General features: G+C 54.3%; 1 protein-coding gene across 1 annotated transcript; it reads right to left on the reverse strand.

The window, feature by feature from the left end:
* Positions 1-1,913: 1,913 nt before the first annotated feature.
* EEF1A2 (eukaryotic translation elongation factor 1 alpha 2) lies at positions 1,914-18,353 on the reverse strand. The gene is made up of 8 exons (XM_019548263.1): positions 18,228-18,353; positions 16,082-16,294; positions 11,354-11,533; positions 9,803-10,099; positions 5,229-5,379; positions 4,219-4,475; positions 3,348-3,582; positions 1,914-2,267 (listed from the first exon to the last, which is right to left on the reverse strand). The coding sequence occupies exons 2-8, from the start codon at positions 16,223-16,225 to the stop codon at positions 2,140-2,142; spliced, it is 1,392 nt and encodes a 463-aa protein (XP_019403808.1). The 5' UTR covers positions 16,226-16,294; positions 18,228-18,353; the 3' UTR covers positions 1,914-2,139.
* Between the last annotated feature and the right edge of the window lie 2,426 nt (positions 18,354-20,779).

The raw sequence follows: 20,779 nt of genomic DNA on the forward strand, positions 1-20,779 counted from the left end.
TCCTTTGGCAGGCATCCTATGTGCAGGCCCGAGCCCAGAGGGTTGGGGTCGGGATGCCTCCAGATTTTTCTGGCCTTCACCATACAGCCGCAGGAGCAAGCGAGGGGTGGACTCTGGGGTGTCTGTACCCCAGAAGAGGAAGCTGCTGCTTCTCCCTGCTTGCTCCCAGCCCTTCTGGGAGGTCAGGCTGACCCTTGTGAATGCCGTGAGGCCACTGAGCCCGAGGCCATCAAGGCTGCAGCAGGTCTGCTAGACAAGTAACCCCGCTGAGCAAAGCTCGGAGGTCTCCAAGGGGGGGAAGCTCTTCAGAGAGACCTTCTGAAACAAAGCAGCGCTCGGGATCGGTCCGTGCTAACTAGGACCACGTCTGTCTAGCGAGGACATGGCACAGAAGAACAATTAACCCCATAGGACAGCTTGGGCTGGACGAGCCATCCCCGAACAAACCACCTGGACAAGGCAAGCAGTCCCTCTGCTAAGCCCATGCCCAACAGCTCATGGCTGTTGAACAGGCTGGCAAGAAACTTCCTTTTAAAACCAGGAGTCCCTGGGATGTTGATCTCCCAGCATGTGCCCTCATAGCAGCCGTGCCGTGTGATACGAGGGGCACCGTGCTGTGTTGCTGTGGCACGGCAGTGCAGCCCCTGGACCTATCTTTTCAAAGGCTGGTCTTCCTAAACTTTCCTGTCTTTTCAAAGGCTGGTCATATTGGGAGGGACAATGTGGCTTGCGAGGGTGACAACCATGTGTCGGGTTGTGTATGTGCAGGGGAGGTTGTTCATACTGAGACCCTTTTGAGAAGTTGACCCCATCTATCCCAGCTGATCAGGGAGCAGACTGCTTCTCCCAGCTCTGTGTGGGAAAGTTTAGGCAGCACCAAGCAATATTACCCCCAGCTTCCCCCAGCCCCTTCCCTACTTCACTGGTCCCTGCTGTTAAACCAGCCCCCGCGCCTGCGCGGTGCCGGCAGCCTGCTTTCCAGAGTTCACAGCAACATTTCGTGTCTCTTGCATCACTTTTGCCCAGCTCATCCCCAGATCACAGGCCTCAGCGGGCCAAAAAGGTCCATTTGCTGGTGTCAGTCTGAAATAGCCACGAGTGCATTCCCCTGGCACCTGCTTCCCTGTGCAGTGAAAAATATCGGAGCACTACTGATTCCCACGCGGTCTCCAATATCCCTGGCCAGTCCTGGGGTGACTGAAACTAGAACTGAGATCCGAATTCAGCTTGGGATTGTTTCTCATCGCCGCTCGGGGGGAGCTGGGGACTTTGAGGTGTGGTGAGAGATTTTCCCTGGCTCGATACTCCATGCACAAGCCTCTCCCACCCGGAGGACCCTGGCTGCCTCTGTACCAGGACACTGCTTGTCCGGACCCATTAGGAATAGAGCGGCTACCTGCTTTCTGGGAGCAGCTGTCCCTGTAGGCACAAATGCAGGAGGCTCCCCAGAAACAAAGATGTTACTGCTTAAACACTGAAGTCCTTCTGCCTTGGACATAGGCTGGGAACTAGCCTGGGCCCTGTGATACTGAGCTCCTATATTACCAGGGTCACTTATGTTGCTGCCTTTGAACCGGAGAGGAGAGGTGGCCCAATGGTCAGAGCATTGCTTATCTGTAGGGCACACCTGCGTTCAAGTCCCTGCTCTTTTATACACTCTTGGTGACACCTTAGGGTTGGGCCCCGTGGGAAATTAATGGAAATCAAGTGCCAAAGCCCCTTGGAGCACTGTGCCTCAGTTTCCCCTGTCCCCTGCCTCATAGGGCTGTTGGGAGGATAAGTGCTTCGGAGCCGTGGGCCACTTGGTCACGGGAGGCCTGCGGGGCCCGACAGCTTGGCTGCCCTTGAGAACAAGAGCCCCGTGTTTCCAGCCAGGTGCCGAAGCCGTAACAGACACACACGCACACGCCCTGCACTGTGGATGTTGTACCAGTTTATTGGTAAAAGTAACATGAAGCCTCACGAACGCTGGAACATGCTTTTCCTTTTAAAGAATTTCCACTGGACCTTAATGGTGAGCATCCAGTCGTTGACATATAAACTCTTACAAGCTGATGTGCACACATGCGCCTGGGGGAGGAGGTGGACGCATCCTGGGGCTGGGGATGGTTTCTGCGCGGTGCGCTGGGCGCCTACGATTCATTTCCCAGCTTTCTGGGCCTTCTGCGCCGACTTGGTGACCTTGCCAGCGCCACCGCTCTTCTTCTCCACGTTCTTGATGACGCCCACGGCCACGGTCTGCCGCATGTCGCGGACGGCGAAGCGACCTGTGGAAGGCAGAGGGAAGGGAGGAACCTTATTGACCCGGTCCATGCCTGCTGCAGTCGATGTCCTTCACCAAGGGTCAGAGTAGGACACGGCAGGAAGGCTGGCTCGGGGTGAGCCGCTAGACGAATATGCTAAAGCATCTGTCCCCCTTAGACTGACTTTGTGACCGTGAATGACTTGTCCGGCCTCCCCAAGCCGTGAGGCTGTTTCACTAGAGCTCGGGGAAGTGGGTAGAGAAATTGCCAAAGGATTTCAGTGAAAATCCAAAATAAATGAATAGCAGTAGCATCTCTGTCCAGTGCTGTGACTCCCCAGGTCTGCATCTGAAGCATCCCTGCCAGTCAAGCGGGTGCAATGAGCTCTGGTCTGCGCACATGAGCCAGGCTCTCAAGCCTCTGAAGGCATGCCAATAAAACTCCCTGCTGGAGAAAGCCTGGGGACCTGGGGTATAAACACCAGCAGCACTGGGACTTTGTCTTACAAAGCGGGGTGGTTATGGGTGTTAGGGGTGCCTGGGGCTAGCAGAGCAGGAAGGCTTACAGTGGATGTCTAGTCCATGGTTGCCTGTGAATGCCAGAGGCTGGTGATGGCACCGAGGAGCCTTTCCTGTCCTATATTCCCATTGCTGTTCCCATGCTCTGAGCAGAAAATGCAGGTGGGATGGGAATGACACTGGGCTACGTCATCTAAGCCTGTTCCTCCCATCAAGCCAGCCCAAGCATTGCTGCTCAGCTGACAGGGGATTGTCTAGTCCACCCGTTCTTAAAAGTTCACAGCACATCTGGGCTGGCGGGGTCAATGCATCCAGATGCATCACATCATGCAAAGGGACTTAGTTTCATAGTTTCCAGGGCCGGAAGGGACCTGAGCAGATCGTCGACTCCGACCCCCTGCCATGGCACTTGCACTGATGTATCTGCCTGGGGAGGCACTAAGACCCTCTGCATCCGTGACCTGTGAGACGAGACATGGGGCTTCCTAGAGATAACAGCTGGACACGTCTTTGCAGAGAACCAGAGTGAGATCACATCTGTGGACCGCCGCGTGACATGAGGCCAGCCACGGGCCTGCTCTCTTACCAAGGGGCGGGTACTGGGAGAAGCTCTCCACACACATCGGCTTCCCGGGGATCATCTCCACGATGGCGGCATCACCAGATTTCAGGGACTTGGGGTTGTCCTCCAGCTTCTTGCCAGAGCGCCGGTCGATCTTCTCCTTGAGCTCTGCAAACTTGCAGGCGATATGAGCGGTGTGGCAGTCGATGACGGGCGAGTACCCGGCGCTGATCTGGCCGGGGTGGTTCAGGATGATCACCTGGGGGAAGCACAGAACCCCGTGAGCTCCGCCACAGCCCCCAAGCCAGCTGAATGGTGCATGAGCGTGCAACACGCCAGCTGAGCGTGCAAAATTATTTTGAAGGCGGCTGGTTCTCTTCGCTAGGTGTCCTTTAGCTCAAGCAAGAAGCCTGTATGTTCCCAGCACCCCATGCATGTGTGCAAGGGAGACGCACCTCGTAATCCTGCCTTCTCCGGGGAGCATAAATTTATGTGCCCTGTCTCTGCCAGGCTTCCCGGTGACCCTGACTCTGCCTTCATGCCCACAGCGTCATGGAGAAAGGGTGAAGGCAGCAGTGTGCTTGTTCCTACCAAGGAATGACAGCTCGGTTTTCATTTGAATGATCCCAAAGGCTGGTGGCACAGGTTATTGGTGCTTAACATACCCCCCCCCAACACTTTTGACTCTCCTAGCCTTCCTGGTCTAACGTGCTGTGTGCCGTTCACCAGCTGCTACGTTCCACCCCAGACGCAGCTGCATTTCAGCAGCATATGGAGGGGGAAGCGATTCTGATGCACGTGGGCACGTCACGCGACAAGCACTGATGAAACATGCGGTGACAGACTTGGGCCTACAGAGAACCAGGGCCCCCCGGTCCCTTCCGGCTGGGCTGACCTGAGAAGTGAACTGCGCGGCCTCCTGCGGCGGGTCCGACTTGCTGTCCCCGCAGACGTTCCCACGGCGGATGTCCTTGACGGACACGTTCTTCACGTTGAAGCCAACGTTGTCTCCCGGCAGGGCCTCGCTCAGCGCCTCATGGTGCATCTCCACCGACTTCACCTCCGTGGTGATGTTCACAGGGGCAAAAGTCACCACCATGCCGGGCCGGAGGATGCCGGTCTCCACGCGGCCCACGGGCACCGTCCCGATACCTGCAGGAGGAAGAGGGGTAAGGAAACGGCATGGCAAGGCTCTGTCTTCTGGAGACCGAAGGGAGATATGGCTGCAGTGGGTAGAAACCATTGTAAAAGCTTATTTATAGCCTAATTTGAACCTGTCACTAGTCGACAGGCAGCAACAGGTGCTTTGAGGAATGGGCTGTGAATGAGAGGCAGCTTCAGCCCCGCAGTGCTCAAGCAGCCCTCTACACCTGATCTCACCTGGAGTTTGCAGCCTCTGTTTTTGCTGGTTGTCCCCCTTTCTGCTACGTGTGTCAGACTGGGGATGGTGACTGATGGGGTTGGTATATTTGGGTTAAATCTGTGCCAGTGCTCCTGCTGGGACCAAAGCTGGAGTTCCTGGCTAGAGGGTCTTGCCCCTCAGTTCAGAGTCGGGCTGATATTTGGGGTCAGGAAGGAATTTTACCCCGTGGCCAGAGTGGTATGGACGGGGGGATTTTGCCATCCTCTGTAGTGGGGGACATGGGCCTCTACTTGGGATGTCTCGAGCATATGTTCACAGCCTTTTAGAGGAGCAGGATGTTGGCTGCTGTGGTCTCACTGCTTTACCCGCGTCTCGTGATGGTAGCTGGATGAAGAGTTTAGATGATAGGTTCATATAGGATGGTTTGGATAGGGCTGATCCTGCCTCAGGCAAGAGGGTTGGACTCAGTGTGATCCCTGGAGGTCATTCGGATGACCTGGCTGAACCCCACGACCCCTGGGACATGTCCGCCCCGAGCTCACCTCCGATCTTGTAGACGTCCTGAAGGGGCAGGCGCAGGGGCTTGTCTGTCGGGCGGGTGGGAGGCAGGATGGTGTCCAGAGCTTCCAGCAGGGACACTCCGCTAGCGTTGCCCTCCTTGCGCTCCACTTTCCACCCTTTGAACCAAGGCATCTGGGGGATAAAATGGCAGGAGTTGGTGACAAACCCTCTGCAACAAACCCAGGGCCCAAAATAACATCCCACCAGAAAAGAAACTTCCCCTGAGCCCTTTATCCACCCGGATGCCCTGCCTCTGTACGGAGGGGCTTGCATCTCCCTGAGCAAGTGCACAGGCGTGAGTCATAACCCTTTGCTGTCCTGGCTCTGTGCATTTTGCAGGGAGTGTGTGTGTAAATCAGCAATGCCCTGCCTGAACGCACCCTCTGCTTGTGCACCCGTTCTCCCGTCGCCCTGGGAAGGGGGTGGAGAGCATTGAACCCACGCCATAAAACACCACCCAGGCTGCTTGCTTGTGCTTCTCAATCCTTCACCTGCTGGGGTACGTGTGGCCGGAGGTTTCCCCTGAAACCCATCAGGGCCTTTACAATGATGCCTGACATGGGGAAAGCCAAGCCTGAGCATCAAAGCCAGGCTCCCCATCGAGTGACAAATAGGGGGGCAAGAGCCGTGAGAGGCTGTTTCACATTCCGCCTCTCTGATCCAGTTAGTCTACAAGGTGCATCTTTACCCAGCCTTCTGCCTGACTGCAGCCTAACACGGTGAACACCCCGTCTCCGACCCGCGGGCGCCGTCCAGACAGCAAAAGGCCGCCATGCTGATGGCGAGTGGGACTAAAGGGACCAGAAACCCTCAAGCTGCAGGGAGTGCGTCGACACAGGGACCGGTTCGATGGGATATTTGGATAAAACCCGTGCAGCCGGATACAAAAGAAATGAAGACCTGGGAGGAGAGGAAGAGGAAATGACGGGAAAGATGGAGAGAGCTGTGCGATGAGGGATTAAGAGAAACGGGGAGGGAGGAATCGAGGCAGGTTAACGAGAGCGTTGCAGAGGGGGAAGCTCGGGATGGGAAGTGCTGGCGCGAAGGCGCTGAGGCCTCTGCTTTGCACGAAGCAGAAGGTGCCTGATGATTTAATGACCTGCTTTCATCCTTGGCGTGCGCCCTGCACCCTGCGCTGCAGCAAACCTGCCTCCTCCCCCCCCGGCCCTGCCCGCAGCTCCCTTCCCGAACCCTCGCAACCCTCGCCAGGGCACCGTGCCAGGAAACTCGCAGCTCCCCTTTGCAATGCAAATCCAGAGTGTGGCTGGCTTCCAATGGCAAGTGGCACGCTTCCTGACCTCCCGCCGTGATTGGCTCGGTGGCTGTTGGCATGGGAACAGTGCGGCCACCGGCCAATCGTGTGCAGCGGGATGCCCCTACCATCGGTTTCGGAAAACAAGCTGGAAAACAGGCAGCCTTTGCATTGGTCTGAGATCCTCCATGAGGTAGACAGCAGCAGGGTCCACAACACAAATATGAATGATGATGGTGATGGTGATGAAGCAGGACCACACTGGGCACTGAAATGCATCTTTTGGTGCGATCTGGGCCTGATTCACCCAGCTCCGCAGTTTGCTCTCTCTCCTGATACAAGACATTTCTCCTCAAGCCCTGGGCTTAGGGGATCACAAAAGGCTCCCAGCTCTCTCCCTTCTTGCTTTTTTTAAAGTCTTTGTGCTTTGAGGTTTGCATGAAATGGCGACTCCTCCAGGCGCGGCAGCCAAGAGGTCAGTGACAAGGATTGGGCGGCACCATGACATTGAGCCAAGCTTGTGATACCCGGGGTCTGAACACCTAGGGTCGGCCGGACCCCTGGGAGCCCTGCTAGGACATTCATGGCTGGTTTCCCCCACCGTGTCTGTCCTCCTGTTTCCTGGGAGGTGCATGGGAAACAAAAGCGAGGGCTAGAAATGAATGATTTTTTTTTTCCTTATCGAAGCACGCGGCTCTGCTACCCCCTTCCTAGCTTGCGATGCCTTTGGCAGAGACAGGGAGACAGCAGTGATGCCTGGCAGACAGGCATCCCAAGTTCATTAGAGGCTTGGGATTATACCACAAATCATGGGATATTGCACCACAAATCACGTGAGAGCAGAAACCCAGCACCATCCCTGCTGCCCGGCTCCCTCACTGCCAGCCCCCCTGGGGTTTGCAGACCTCAGCAGCTGCAGTGATAAAAAAGGAGGGTCTGGGTCATCATCACAAGCCCATTATAGGGCATACCGGTGCTGAGATGAGTCACCTTTGGCAAGCGAAGGCCCCTTTTCCCATCAAAACCTGACTGAGGAGACTATATCCCCGCGATACAAATGTTTTCCTCCTACACTGCATCTCGTTGCAAGCACACGGTTGCTATCTCTCGCCGTGTCAGGACTCGATTCTCGACTGCTGCACAAATGTAAGACCCAGCCTGGCCTTCCAGATGTCATTTCAAACTCGTGCGAGGAGAAACAAGTGCTCGGCCCAGCTCCGTCAGGGAGGGCGTCTGAAAAACTGCTCCCTCTACGCCCTGTGTGCAAGCCTGCGGGTGCTCTCTGCTTTTGATCGGCAAAGGGAAGGTAGTTTCTGGCCACTTGCTGGTACTAAGCAAGGCTGCTGGCCTTGCTATCCATTTTGGAAAAGGTATGAGGAGGATCCTGAAATTCCTGGACCCAATAAAGGGAAATGCTAAGAGCATAATTAGCTGCTCTGCACAGGAGGAAGCCTTGGCCCCACCTGATGCTAGGAGCAAGCCTGACCTCCTCAGCTGGGGTGGACTCAATAGCTGCACAGAGAAGAAAGAGAAGGGGGTTTTGCCTTTCAATTAGGCTGCCTGGCCAGGGCCTGCTTTCCTAGAAATGCCTTGGGACGAAAGGAGGATGCTGTGCTTAGGGCACTGGATGGAGACTCAGAAGTCCTGGTTCGGGTCCTTCTTTTCTGCTCTGTGCCTCGTACTCGCTCTGCTTTCGCTGGGCCAGGGCCTGGATTCTAGGTTGGGAGCAAAGTATCTCAGTCTGGCAAAGATCCTCAGTGAAGCTGTCCTATTTTGGCACTGGACAGCGTGGAGACACCAGCAGCATCGCTTTGTGTAAGGGACGTCGTGGATCCTAATCCAAGGGCAGCTGCAAACTCTGCACTGGAGAAGCTCCTGGAGAGCCAGAAAAGACACTTGATTGCCTTGCGAGTTGGGGAAAACTCGCTGGGAAATGGGAGTGAAAAGTCAGAGCCTTACAGGGATGCCGGGGAAATCTGGAGGCTGCTTCTTGTCTTTGCTGCTCCCAGCAACGATGCTGTTTGGGCGTGAACTCAGGCCGGACTCTGAGCACCGGGGAGCTGGGAGGGGGAGCTAGTCGCATCTTTTAGACGTGACACAAAGCCACGACTCTGGCCTCAGGGCTCCATCTTGCAAGATAGAGAGGTCTCCGGCCCCTTTCCAGCAAAGCACACGAAGTCCCGTTCAAGTCAATAGGATGGCTACAATTGAGCATGTGTTTAAGCACATTGATGACTACGAGCCAGGGTGCTCATGGCCCTGGACCTGCTCAATTGGGTCCAGGCTGAATCAGAAGGCACTTTGTATGAGATTAAGGGGGTTAGCTTCAGATCCCAGTTTGGGAAGATTATTCCCCCCTGCCATTTCCACTGGCTGGTGCGTTTACCATCACTCACTAGCTTAGACATGCCATTCAAACAGCTGCCAGCCCACCCCAGAGACAGCTGCCTCGGTTTGTTGGGTGAGGGAGCGAGTTATTTCTGCATGTGCCGCTTGTGCATCCCAGGAGCAACGTGTCGATGAGTGCCTGGCGGTCCATTGGGATGAACGGTGCTCTGGAAAAACCAGCTCACCTCTCTGGCCGTCCCCACTCTGCTCTGCCCCTCCACCACCCAGCCTATTAATAGCAGAGCTGTTGAGGATCATCTTCCCAGCCCAGCAACTGGTGACATTTGGAAACCGTGTGACTCAAGCGGTTTGTGCTCCCGTCAGAGTGACCAAGACTGACCTTTCCCTCCGCGCTACCAGGCACTTGTCGAGCAAGGGAAACAACGAAAGACCAAGGAGAAAAGGCTCTCTTCTGGCTTACCTACACTGTGAGGGACACTTTCAATATGTACCAAGTGTGCAACGGGCAGCGATGAAGCTAACAGGAGTCCATCCAGTGCCGTGAACTAGTTTTAGTTCACTTCACAAAAGGCTGCGTGAAAGCACGTGCTACGTTCCCTCTGGCTGTGACGTTTGCTTTGGACACGCCTGGGTTAAATATGTTTCTTGGGGCCCACGAGCCCTCTGAATAAATCCTCCAGGAGAAGCCACGCACGTGAACTCCTGAAGACACTCGTGCTTCGCTGCCGTGTTGCTAGTCTGAACCGGAGACCCACACGCTGCTCAGCTCAATGAATACAACATGACCCGGAGGCTCAGATGCATAAATGCAGAAGAGGCATGACCTTTGCGTGCAGTCTGCATGCCACAAAGCTCAGTTTCAGACTGATTAGGTCTAGTTTTGAAGCAGGAAAGCCTATTGCAACCCACCCACTCCCCCAAAAAGCATGCACACATGCGCGCACACGCACTTACGTTGGGAGATGGCTCCAACATGTTGTCCCCATGCCACCCCGAGATTGGCACGAAGGGGACTGTGGCAGGGTTGTAGCCGATCTTCTTGATGTAAGCGCTGACTTCCTTGACGATCTCGTCGTAGCGCTTCTCGCTGTACGGGGGCTCCGTGGAGTCCATCTTGTTGATGCCCACGATGAGTTGCTTGACGCCCAGGGTGTAGGCCAGGAGGGCGTGCTCGCGGGTCTGCCCGTTCTTGGAGATGCCGGCTTCAAATTCACCCACGCCAGCAGCCACGATGAGGACGGCACAGTCGGCCTGGGGTGCGGGAGATGTATTGAGTGGGTCAGGCGAGGGAGGTCTGCCCTTGAGGACAGCGGGGGGTGGGCGTGGGGGGAAGGGTGCTACTGGTTTTAGCCAAAATGGGCACTACTTGGAGACAGATAATGCATGGGAAGATGCAAGGCCAGCCCCTACCAATACACCTGCTCACCCCATTCAGCAGCTGATGCTGCTATTCCCTGCCAGTTGCACTTGGTTTTGTGACCTAAGTCTAAGGAGCGGGGTGAAACCATCCAGCTCCTAGCCAGGAGCTGGGCTGGGCCATACAGGGACACCCAGTAAAGGCCTCATTTAATGCCCACTGGAGTCATGGGACCCTCTAAATTGACCTTTGATAGAGCCTCAAGTGCTTGAACCCAGCACACCCTTACTGCCCCCTCCTCCCTGAGGATGCTCCACCTGCCACGGGGAACGTAATTGTTCTCTGGCCTGAACTCGAGTATCTAACACCAGCTAAATACACTAAATCCCATCTCCACTGCCATCCCCAAAGAGCTCAGACCGTATTTCAGCAGAGTCTCTAAAAGAGCTATGGTGGATTTGTATGGTAGGAGCCTGAAGGTACTTGTGTGATACCTGCCATCTGCATCCCCACGGGGCACCCCTCCTGCTAAGCCAGCAGGCATCAGGTGTTTTTGGGGGAGGGCATCTTGCATATGAATGACATGACTGGTCTGATGGTCGGGATGGCAAGACCTGTTTCTGTAGCTAATGCTTGGTGCTGACAGGAGCCGCGGGTGGGATAGGGGAGAGCTACTGGCCTCCTGGAAGGCAAGTGACCTCCGGTGCCCACTCAGGTCTTGTTCAATAGTTATGGCAACCAGATGTGCCCATGAAGGCAAAGATGGCAGCCCTAATTGAAAGGCTTGAAGTCCAATGACCCTGCCTTGGGCAATCAAGTTGGTCGAAGCTATGGGGTGACAGGAGCTGCCCGAGGCCAGGCTTGGGCCCTTCCCACCATTCACCATTTCGCGGCAGAGGCGGGGGGACACGTGCCCCCTTTGGCTAATCCTGTCAATTGTTGGGCCTGAAAGACCCCCCACAATGGGATTTTCTAGGTTTGCAGTGTCAGTGAGCTGACGAAGGAGCTTCCAGCATATTTGTCTCTGGACCAAAGCCCAGCAGAGAGACGGACCCCAAAGGAGTCCTCGAAGGACCCCACGACTATGTCCACAGGTCCCCATGGCCTGGCCTACGTCACGCTCTGCCCCGCAGCGGTGTCTTCCTCACCTGTGAGGTCCCAGTGATCATGTTCTTGATGAAGTCCCGGTGCCCAGGGGCATCAATGATGGTGATGTAGTACTTGGTGGTCTCGAACTTCCACAGGGAGATGTCAATGGTGATCCCACGCTCCCGCTCAGCCTTCAGCTTGTCCAGCACCCAGGCGTATTTAAAGGAGCCTTTCCCCATCTAGCAGGTGATCAAAGGAGAAAGAAAAGAAAACACCCAGTGAGAAACCTAAGCCCCAAACTTTGCCACCTGGCAAAGCATCATCCCAGCATCCACAGGGCTATTCAGATCACAGGCCCAGATAGCCAAGGTGTTAAATGTCTGAGGCAAAAGCCCATTAAACGCAATGGCAGCAGGATCCGATCCATAATCTGCGGACCAATAAATGCAGACATCAAAGTGCATCAAAGGGATAAAGACTGGAGCTAAAAGATCAGACTGGCTTGGGGATAAATGGGTGGGAAAAGGGCAGGAATAAATGCAGCTGCACCCATGGTTTCTAGCCATGACAGCAGGGAGGTTTGGGCGCAGGGGAGGAGGAGCGCAATCCAGCAAAAGAAGGGATTAGTTCAAGAGGGAGCTTGATAAATAGCCGAGCAGGATGGTCTGATGCGGGTATGAGGTCTGGAGCACCCAAAAGATCCCTTTCAGTCTGCATCTCTGTGCAATATTATGCTCCCCATGTCTGGCTAATGGTTTATGTCATCTGATAACCTGCCAGTGGTACAGGACGTCTTAACCTGGGATTTCTGGCTATTGGGGGGAGCTGTGCAATGTTGCCGGCTAAGAGAAGAAAAGCCACCATTTAGCAAATGCGTGTAGGAGTCGAGGCATCCAGTGATATTGCAGAGTGGTCCGTTGATGCAGAAGGAGGCTGTTGGCTGCTGGGTCAAGCAAGACTGCAGTTTTGCTGAGCAGCGGATGAAGTCGCAGGCAAAGCTGTGACCTGACGTTGCTTGTTGTCTAATGGGAAAATCGTGGCCAACGCTAGGATGTAATATTGCTGGTAAAATCACAGTCAGCCTCAAATGTGCAGAGGGTGGTGGGGTATGCTTGTAGGGTAGGACAAGGGTTGCTCATGGGGGGGAGATGCCTGGGTGATGACATAGCTAGGTAGTAAAATCCCATTGCTCTTTGTTGCATTGCTCATTGCACCATGCCTGTCCCTTCTCTCTCCTCCCACATAGCCTGTCAGCCTCCAAAATGGTTTCCCCTCCTCTTCCTTCCCTTAGGCATTTCCATCACAAAAATGGACTCGGCTTCTCTTTGCAATCTGTAAATCTCCCCACGAGGGGGAGCTTGCCTCCTCCCTCCAGAGATGCAGTCACGTGCATCCATCCTGAAATATGAACCTTACGTCAGTGAAAATGAAGTCACAGAGAGAGGAGGAAAAAAAAAATCACCCTTTCAAGCCGAGATGGAGGAGAGCTAATCCAGTGCTGCCTGACTGCACCTCAGGGGTTAATGCTCTATGAGGTCTCCAAAAAGCCCCTTTGAATTCTAGAAATGGGGGGAAAATGGGTTTAATCTACAGAAGCAAGTCATTCACTATGGTCTTTGTAGTGCATGGGAGCACAGAAAGTGCCGCGTTCAGCTCCTGGGGTGCCCTGTCTCCAGCTCTGCTCAGTACTAGTTGCAAAGGACCACATAAGATCGTCCATCGTGGGCCATTAGAAATCAGGCTGGCTCATGGTCTGAGGCACAAGCATTACCACCGTGGTCTCCCCAACCTCCCTGCAGATGCTCTGCTCCTCTGTCCGGTAGGGCACAGGGCAGGGTCCATCGAAGTCAATGGGAAGACTCCCGACGGCACTAGGGAAAGCCCCCAGACAGCTGCCAACTTCCATCCCCAAAGCGGCTGCCTTTCAGGGTCGGTGACGTGACTCCTGCGTCAGGTCCGTGCAGCACGAATTATTCATGGAGCCGGCCTGCTTGCATAACAGATGTCTATCGGAGACGACTTTGCATCTTGCCGCGGAGGATTGTGGGCAAAATCCTAAAATGGCTGAAAAGCCTCTCTTCTTTGCTGCATGGAAAGACGCAGATATCAAACAAGCCCCGGTCTTCTGAACTTGCAGCGAGGAGCTTCTGATGCATCGAGAGAGGCGCATTTTCCAGATTGTCCCGGGTGGTTGGATAGAAATTTCCAGATGCGGTCCCTATTTCTGACTAACTACATGACAAGCGCTGCGGGTCATAATTAGGTCTGAACGAGTGCTAAGCATTTAACCCCTCCCTAGCTGGCATGTGGACTCTCCGCTCATCATCACCAGTGGGAAAAGGAAGAGATCACTCCTAATGCACATCACTGCCAGGACGGCTGTGACCGAAAGGCGCTGCTTTAGCTAAAGTTTATAACTGATAACCAGCCCTAGCTGACGTTTTGCATCAGGAGGTCTCAAAGCACCCAGCAAAGGAGGCTGGTACCGTGACGCCTGGTCTGCAGATGGGGAAACTGAGGCAGAGAGAGGTTAAATAAACCTGCCCTAAGTAGGACAGTGGCACAGCTGAGATTAGGATGCAGGTCTCCCAACCCACAAGCCAGTGCCCTTGTTCATCAGCATATGTTGATTTTCCAGATCTAGCTCTTGGCAGGCCAGTCAGGGGGATCGGCACTGTCTATTGTGGCCAAAAGACTGGGATTTGAATGGGGTGTAAAGAGATACCCACTGGTTTTGACACTCGTCTCAGTAGACTGCCCCTTCCACAGACAACCGGGCCCTTTCTTGTGAGCCCGATGGGAGCCCAGTGAAAGCTCGCCCTTGCTCAGAAAAAACAGATGATTGAGAAGTGTCAGCAAGAGAGAATCGTTTCCTATCACCTCTCAAAAAAGAGAGAGGGTCCTTTCAGATAAGTGCTGGATCACACTAGACCCTGCCGTGTCACGCATATCCCCAGGACAAATACAAGCTTTTATTTAGCAAACAGTTCCCCCCCACACACTTTCACTGGGGATATTCAGTTACCCAGAGCTGTGCTGAGAAAAACCTGCATTATCTAGCTTAGCACAATAATGTCACTGTTAAATGCCAGAAACAGCCTGATATTTCCAGATTAAGCTAAACAGCAAGGGCAGCCGTGTTTTGAGCCACCCCCTTTCCCAAGCTACTGTTACCTCTCCTTTTTAGCCCCAAAGTCTTCTTCCTTTCTCTCTTCTCCTTTTTTTTTTAAAAAAAAGGATCCCTGTGCTGTGTTATAGTTTTGCTTTTTTTTGTTTTTTGTTTTGGGGGGGTGTGCATTGGGATTCATGCAGGCCTCCATTTCCTACCAGTGCAACCTCGTGCAAGAACAACCCTTCCCCAGCCCTGCAGTAGAAAATGGAGTCGGCAGGGCTCAGTCAATAGGCTATTAATAGCAGCTTCTAGTCCTCACGTTATTCTGGCAAGTCGGTGAAAGCATCCGTGCAATTAAAGCGGCTGCAGTCACATCTCGACCAGCCTAATTATACCCCCTTTCATTTGTTGGCACAGGACCGAAATATATGGAAACAGTAGTGACCGGGTTAAAAAAGAGAGAGAGAGCAGTTTTGGCAGGATGCAGCTCCTACGGGGAGGACTGGGGAGGGAAAAAAGGCTGAGAATAAGGTAGAGAAATAGGTGTTCTGGAAATTCAACGGGCTGGAGAGGGGCAACCTGCAAGCTGCCTGGCTGAGATATATGCCTCTTCTATATATGACATCTAGCAGTTTCTCTCCAGAAAAATCGAAGGTTATATGTGCCAAAGCCCCCCGGGCTTCATTGGGAACATACCTTTTCAAATAATGTATTGATCTGTTAAAATTGCACAGCCGGGCACCCGATGGTTCGATTCACTGGAATTTACTCCAGTCGATTTCTGGGCTCTCCTTATTCGATACAGGCTCCCTTTCCATGTGCTTTGACCGTGCATGTATTATGCTGATGGCTCGAGAGATGGATTTATTAGAGCACCATTACTGTGGCCATGGTACAAGAGAGATCCTGACATTCATATCAAATGCACAGATTTCATAGCAGGCTTTCTGCCTGGAAGACTTCTGCTGAAGCTACAGATCAAATCCCGAACACCCAAATGTAAAGATGGATGTCAGCATCGACAGAATAGATCAGGCCAGTGGTCACCTGGCCCATTGTCTTGTCTCCAGCAGTCATCAGGGCCAGCTATTTCAGAATAAAATTCAAGCCAATTCCTACAACATTTAGGGATAAGTGACTTGCTCCTTGGAAAGATTTCCTCCTAGCCCCTAATACCGGGATCGAGGTATTGGTTTGTTCCCCGAAGCACATGAGGTCGCAGCCCAGCCAGACTCTCTACTATGATAAGGTGTGATCCACATAAGTCTCCACTATTGCTTTTAAATCCTGCAGAGCTCTTGCACCCTCATGGCTATCCTGTGGCCATGAGTTCCACAGGTAGATAGGAAAACACAGGCAACAGGAGGACTGGGCCAAAAGGTCCTACTTTTCCAAGGCCAGAGGTGTTGGAAAGGCCCAGAGGTAAGAGGAAGAGTGGGGAAAAAAAGAGAGGAAATGGGAGTAACAAGGGGGGAAGGGAGAAAATAGGCCATAGGGAGCAATCCAATGGAAGGAGATCGCATCCTAGAAAAGGAGGGCTGGAGGGGACCTTGAGAGGTCATCTAGGCCTACCCCTTGCTCAAGGCAGGCACCATATGATCTAGGGGTCTTTTCCATCGCCCGTTTGCTCTGGAGGAGACAAAGGGGAAGGCCTGGGGAGGGCGGGACAGCTCACCTCAGCAGCCTCCTTCTCAAATTTCTCAATGGTCCTTTTGTCAATGCCCCCGCATTTGTAGATGAGATGTCCGGTGGTAGTGGATTTCCCAGAGTCCACATGTCCAATGACGACGATGTTGATATGCGTCTTCTCCTTCCCCATCCTTGCGGGCTAGGTCCGAAGGGCTGGCGCTGGGGAAGCGGTGGGCACGGCGCGGCGTTCCTGCGGAGGCTGGAGAGGAAAAAGCACGGACGTTGAGTGAGTCCCGACACCCCAAAAGGCAGCAAAACCCCAGGGCCACCCCGTCTTCCCACTGCCCTCCGCAAGGCACGGGCTCTGAATGACAAGGCTTCGATACAGAGAAAGATATTGCTATTTTTCTGTCCTCTTTGTGAATTAAAGCACCAGCAACCCAGCTCTTGGCCCGATGGGCTTAGGCTTGCCTGTCTGCTGTCCTCTTTGGAGCAGGGGTGGAAGGACCCGCCTGCCTCGGGGATGATGGGGGCTCGCTGCCCCATTTCTGCGTGCTGCGTAAAGCCTTCCCAACCTGAGTCACCGTGTTTGCAGCCTTTGCAAACAAGGTGTGCCCGTGCCCCCGGGGAATGCCTATTGAAAGGCAGGTGTCGGAGGGGGGCCCTAATCCTGAGTACCCCCTGACAGCCCTTCTAGATAGAAAGCTGGCCCCCTCACTGCACCCCAACGCATCCCCTTATAGCAAGACTGCTTCGTTCCCAGAGCGTCTGCATTTGAAATAACTCAATGCTGCCTCCATTTCACAGGCTGCCTTCCTCTCGGAGAGCTGCCGGGCATCCATGCCGGCTGAGGCATATCGCGAGAGGGGCTCAGCACCATATCCGATTCCTCTCCCTCTCCACCTCCCTGCGTCGAGCTCTCCCCCATGGAGCTCGTGGCTGGGATGACAATATGGTGCCCACAAAAGGGAATGGACAAAAATAGCCCGCGGCTGATTTGGCAGCAGCCGGGCAGCCTGCAGAAAGCCGGGTGCTGGTGCCTGAGCTGGCAATGGGGGGTGTTTTTTGTTTTTTTCCAACAAGGATCAAGATAAAATGTAGAGAGGAAAGGAAAAGCAATCCATCCATCTGTCTGTCCCGGCATGTCCGTGCTCTGCAGCTGCAGCACGAACCAGGCAGAGCAGGAGCCTGCTTGGACATCTAATAAAATCCAGTGTCATCATGAAGCTGCCCATAAAGGGGTCAGGGAAAGTTTGCCCCTGTCATACAGACTCAGCCGTGCAGGCAGTAACGTCCTCGGAGAGCGGCCTTCCAGGGGAGCGGGGGGACCCTGCCACCCCCCATTAGACCTTGGGGGGAGCCCTGTGGAAATGAAACGGGGGGTGGGGGCGAATCCATGCTAGCACCGAACAACAGCAACGGCAGCTCTTTCAGAGGTGGGCGTCTCACGTCCTCCAGCTGCCATGCCAGCTGCCAGGGTTTCAGAAACCTCTAGGCAGCCTCTTTCTTTCTCCCAGGGCTCCTGATGCCAGCTGCTTCGATTTGCAAGGGGGTGGGAGGGTCCGACATCTTGGGTAGGAAAATCTCCCTATTTACAAGCTGAAGGAAGAGTCGAGGATGCCCCCGACGGGTTTGGGGAACACAGCACCCCCCCACCCCTCTCTTTGGGGCTAGGTTTAAACCAGCTTCACCCAGCCCTGGTGACTTCAGCTCAGCTAAGGGATCATGTGCCCTTCCTAGCCTTGGGGCGCTGGCTCCTGTGCAAACGCTGCGACCCAGGGGCATATGCAGCCCCATCCGCCGCATCACGGCTCCTGCGGTTGCCTGGGGATCAAGGTCAAAGCCCTGCCACCGCCATGGAGCAAGGGTAGCAGCACCCCCCCAGCCCACCCGCTCCTGCCCGGCTCATCTGGAAGGACCCTGGGCTGGCTGGGAGGGGAAGCCGGGGGGCAAGGCACCTAGCTCTGCTCTCCTCCCCACCTGGGATTTATTAAATCATATTCTTGTAAGACTCTGGCTATTCATGGACCGCCCAGCAAAGCAGGTCGGTGGCTGCAGGCTTGGATGCACCAGGCGCTTGCAAACACGCAACCAGCTGCACGCCTTGCTCCCCTCTCCAGGCAGCCTGGGGGGTGCAACCCCCATGCCCACCACCCTCCCCGGCTCGCTGCGGCTGGGCTGGGAGCTCTTACCGGTAGCTGTGGTCTCAGACAGCAGAGGCTGCCAGCTTAGGCTCCGGCTGTTTTATTTCCCTGGGAGGGGGTCCACCTATTGACGGTGCCAGCGCAATGCAGTGACCCCCTGCACTACAGCAATGCGGTACCGGGCGGAGGGAGGGAGTAGAGAGAGCAGGGAGGGGAGGAGACAGGAGGAGGAGATGGATGGGGAGAGAGAGGGAGATGGAGAGGCAGGGACACACACAGAGCTGGGCGCAGGGAGGAGCTGGGCAGGAGACACAGAGAGGGAAGGAGGGGAGCCGCTGTGGCATGGGGGTCCAGGGGATGGGCAGGGGTTGCTCACCCAGGCTGGGCTGGGCATTGGTACCCCATCCCCTAGCCAACTGATGAGCACATGGAGCGGCTGGGAGGGACGTACGGGGGCATCCAGCACATGGCAAGAGGGTGAAAGCACCACGTCCGTCTGAAGGCAGCCGAGGGCTTGGGGTTCAGATGCCCCCTAGTCTCACCTGCCCCCAGCCAAAAGGCACAAACTGGGGGGAAACCCCAAAGCAATCCCCACCGCTATAACCTCTTGCATTTGGAGGCATTTGCAGACTCTGGCAGGCGTCTGCCTGCCTGTGACAGGCCTTCGCTGGCTAACTACAAGACCTCCGGGCTGGGGGCTGGCATGTAGGATGCCTGCCAGGGCTGGGGGAGGGTCTGAGGCCCCAGACAGATGGATGAGTCTGGGAAGGGAGGACGCCCGCTGCTGGTAGCGCCACGCAGACCTGAATGAGGCAGCTCTGCTCAGCTGAAATGTGGCACTCCGTTCAGAACGGATTTGGCCCTGGAAATGAACTTTAATAAAGTTCAGGGGACTCGGCGCTGTCCTATCTAGGGGCAAGCCAAGGTGGCCCTCACCGGTACCCCGGTGCCTGAAAGCCCCGGGGCTGGCTGGCTGGGTCTCGGCAGGACAACTCCTGGCTCATTACCCCAGAGGGGTAACAAGGCAGAGGGATGCGCCTCTGTTTCTTGCACCGGTGCTGCGCCTGGCTGAGGGGACTGGTCCACAGGCCTCTGATTATTGCATCCTCTGCAAGCACCACATTCGCTTACAGCAGGGAGAGGGGTCATCATGCAACAAACCCCGTCCTTCCCCAGGATCAGCCACGCAGCAGTGTCCCTGGCCTTCCTGCGTTACCCCGCCAAGAGACCTCAGGGAGCAACGAGCTGCCTCCCCGAGGCCTGCCCAGGCACCAGCCATGATTGATAGCTCCCCATCTCGGAGAGGCAATAGCTGTTGCAAATTGAATTCCAGAAGTAATCGCACGGCTATCAATTCAGTCCCTCTCCTGCCGCGTTTGAGCCCATCTGTTATTTCAGAGCAGTGACAGGGCTGCCTTGACCACATTAGATTGCCAATTAACCTCATTGGCCTGGATGGGGGAGCAGGAGTTACCCTTCAGCATTTTCCTACTGGGGAAAGGTTGTGTGGGCTGGGGAGAAGGGCTGTGAGACAGCTTTTCCTTGTGGGTATCAGAGAGGCTATTGCCATGGAAAATGTGAGAGGGAAGGAAGACCAGCATTTAGCAAGAAAGAGAGCACTCCGAGTTGCAATGCATTTTCACAGAGACAAAGGCACTCTTGGGGCATCCAAAAGAGCTTGTTTAGGGCTAAAAGGAAAAGTGTTTCTTTTAAAACACTGGCCTGTGAAGAAGCAGTAGACATGAGGTTTCTGATTCCCTGGCTGCCGGCACGATGAGTATTTCTATCGGGCCCAGGAGTCCTTGGTGACTCAGTTTACCTACCTTTAAGTTCGAGCTAATAATCACCTAGCTGGCAATGCGACAAAATACAAATGTGACACAATGCTTCTCCAGCTCTGCAAGACGTTCAGGGGAAGAGTATCATTATGAGATTGCATACCTGCCATTTAAAAATGACACCAGGGTACACTATTATGGGAAGAAACATCAGGATGGATTACCAAGGAACTAATGAAACAAACCCACTTACATGTCCTGTGCTCCTCCAGTTGCTGCACACAGATTTATCCAGAAGATGAGGCTTGTTGCCATCATTTTGTTTGATCTGGTGAACCCATGAGAAGTGCTGCCAGTACTGAGGCCACATAAGAAATCTTTACTGGTGCATTAACCTGATATTTTACTTGCCTGAGAAATAGCATGGAGGGGTCAGGATATTTAAATACTGTGTCAGCTACGTGGTTACAAGGCTTCTCTCCTCTGAAGCCGCAGGGCAGGTCAAAAGATAAAAACATTTTGACCTAAATAGTGCAGTCTTTATGGGGAGTGTTGTATTGTCAGTCTACAAGTGCCTGGCACAAGCGGGACTCCTGATGATAATTATAACTCATTTGCCAGCTAACTTGTATATTTACCTGGGTAATACATGGGTTAAATAATATCCATGTCCTGTACCTTAAAATGCTGCTCACCTCTATTGTGAAAGAAACTGCTTTTATTTCTGATATTATGTTAGGCTGGTCATTTAGTGGTGTTTTTAGGGCTGTCGTATAACATCGATCCTTTTGTATAGTGTTTCTTCTCCAAAAGACAATGCAC

This window comes from Crocodylus porosus, unplaced genomic scaffold (genome assembly GCF_001723895.1).
Source record: "Crocodylus porosus isolate Cpor-Errol unplaced genomic scaffold, CroPor_comp1, whole genome shotgun sequence".
In the NCBI taxonomy this organism is placed as follows: domain Eukaryota; kingdom Metazoa; phylum Chordata; order Crocodylia; family Crocodylidae; genus Crocodylus; species Crocodylus porosus.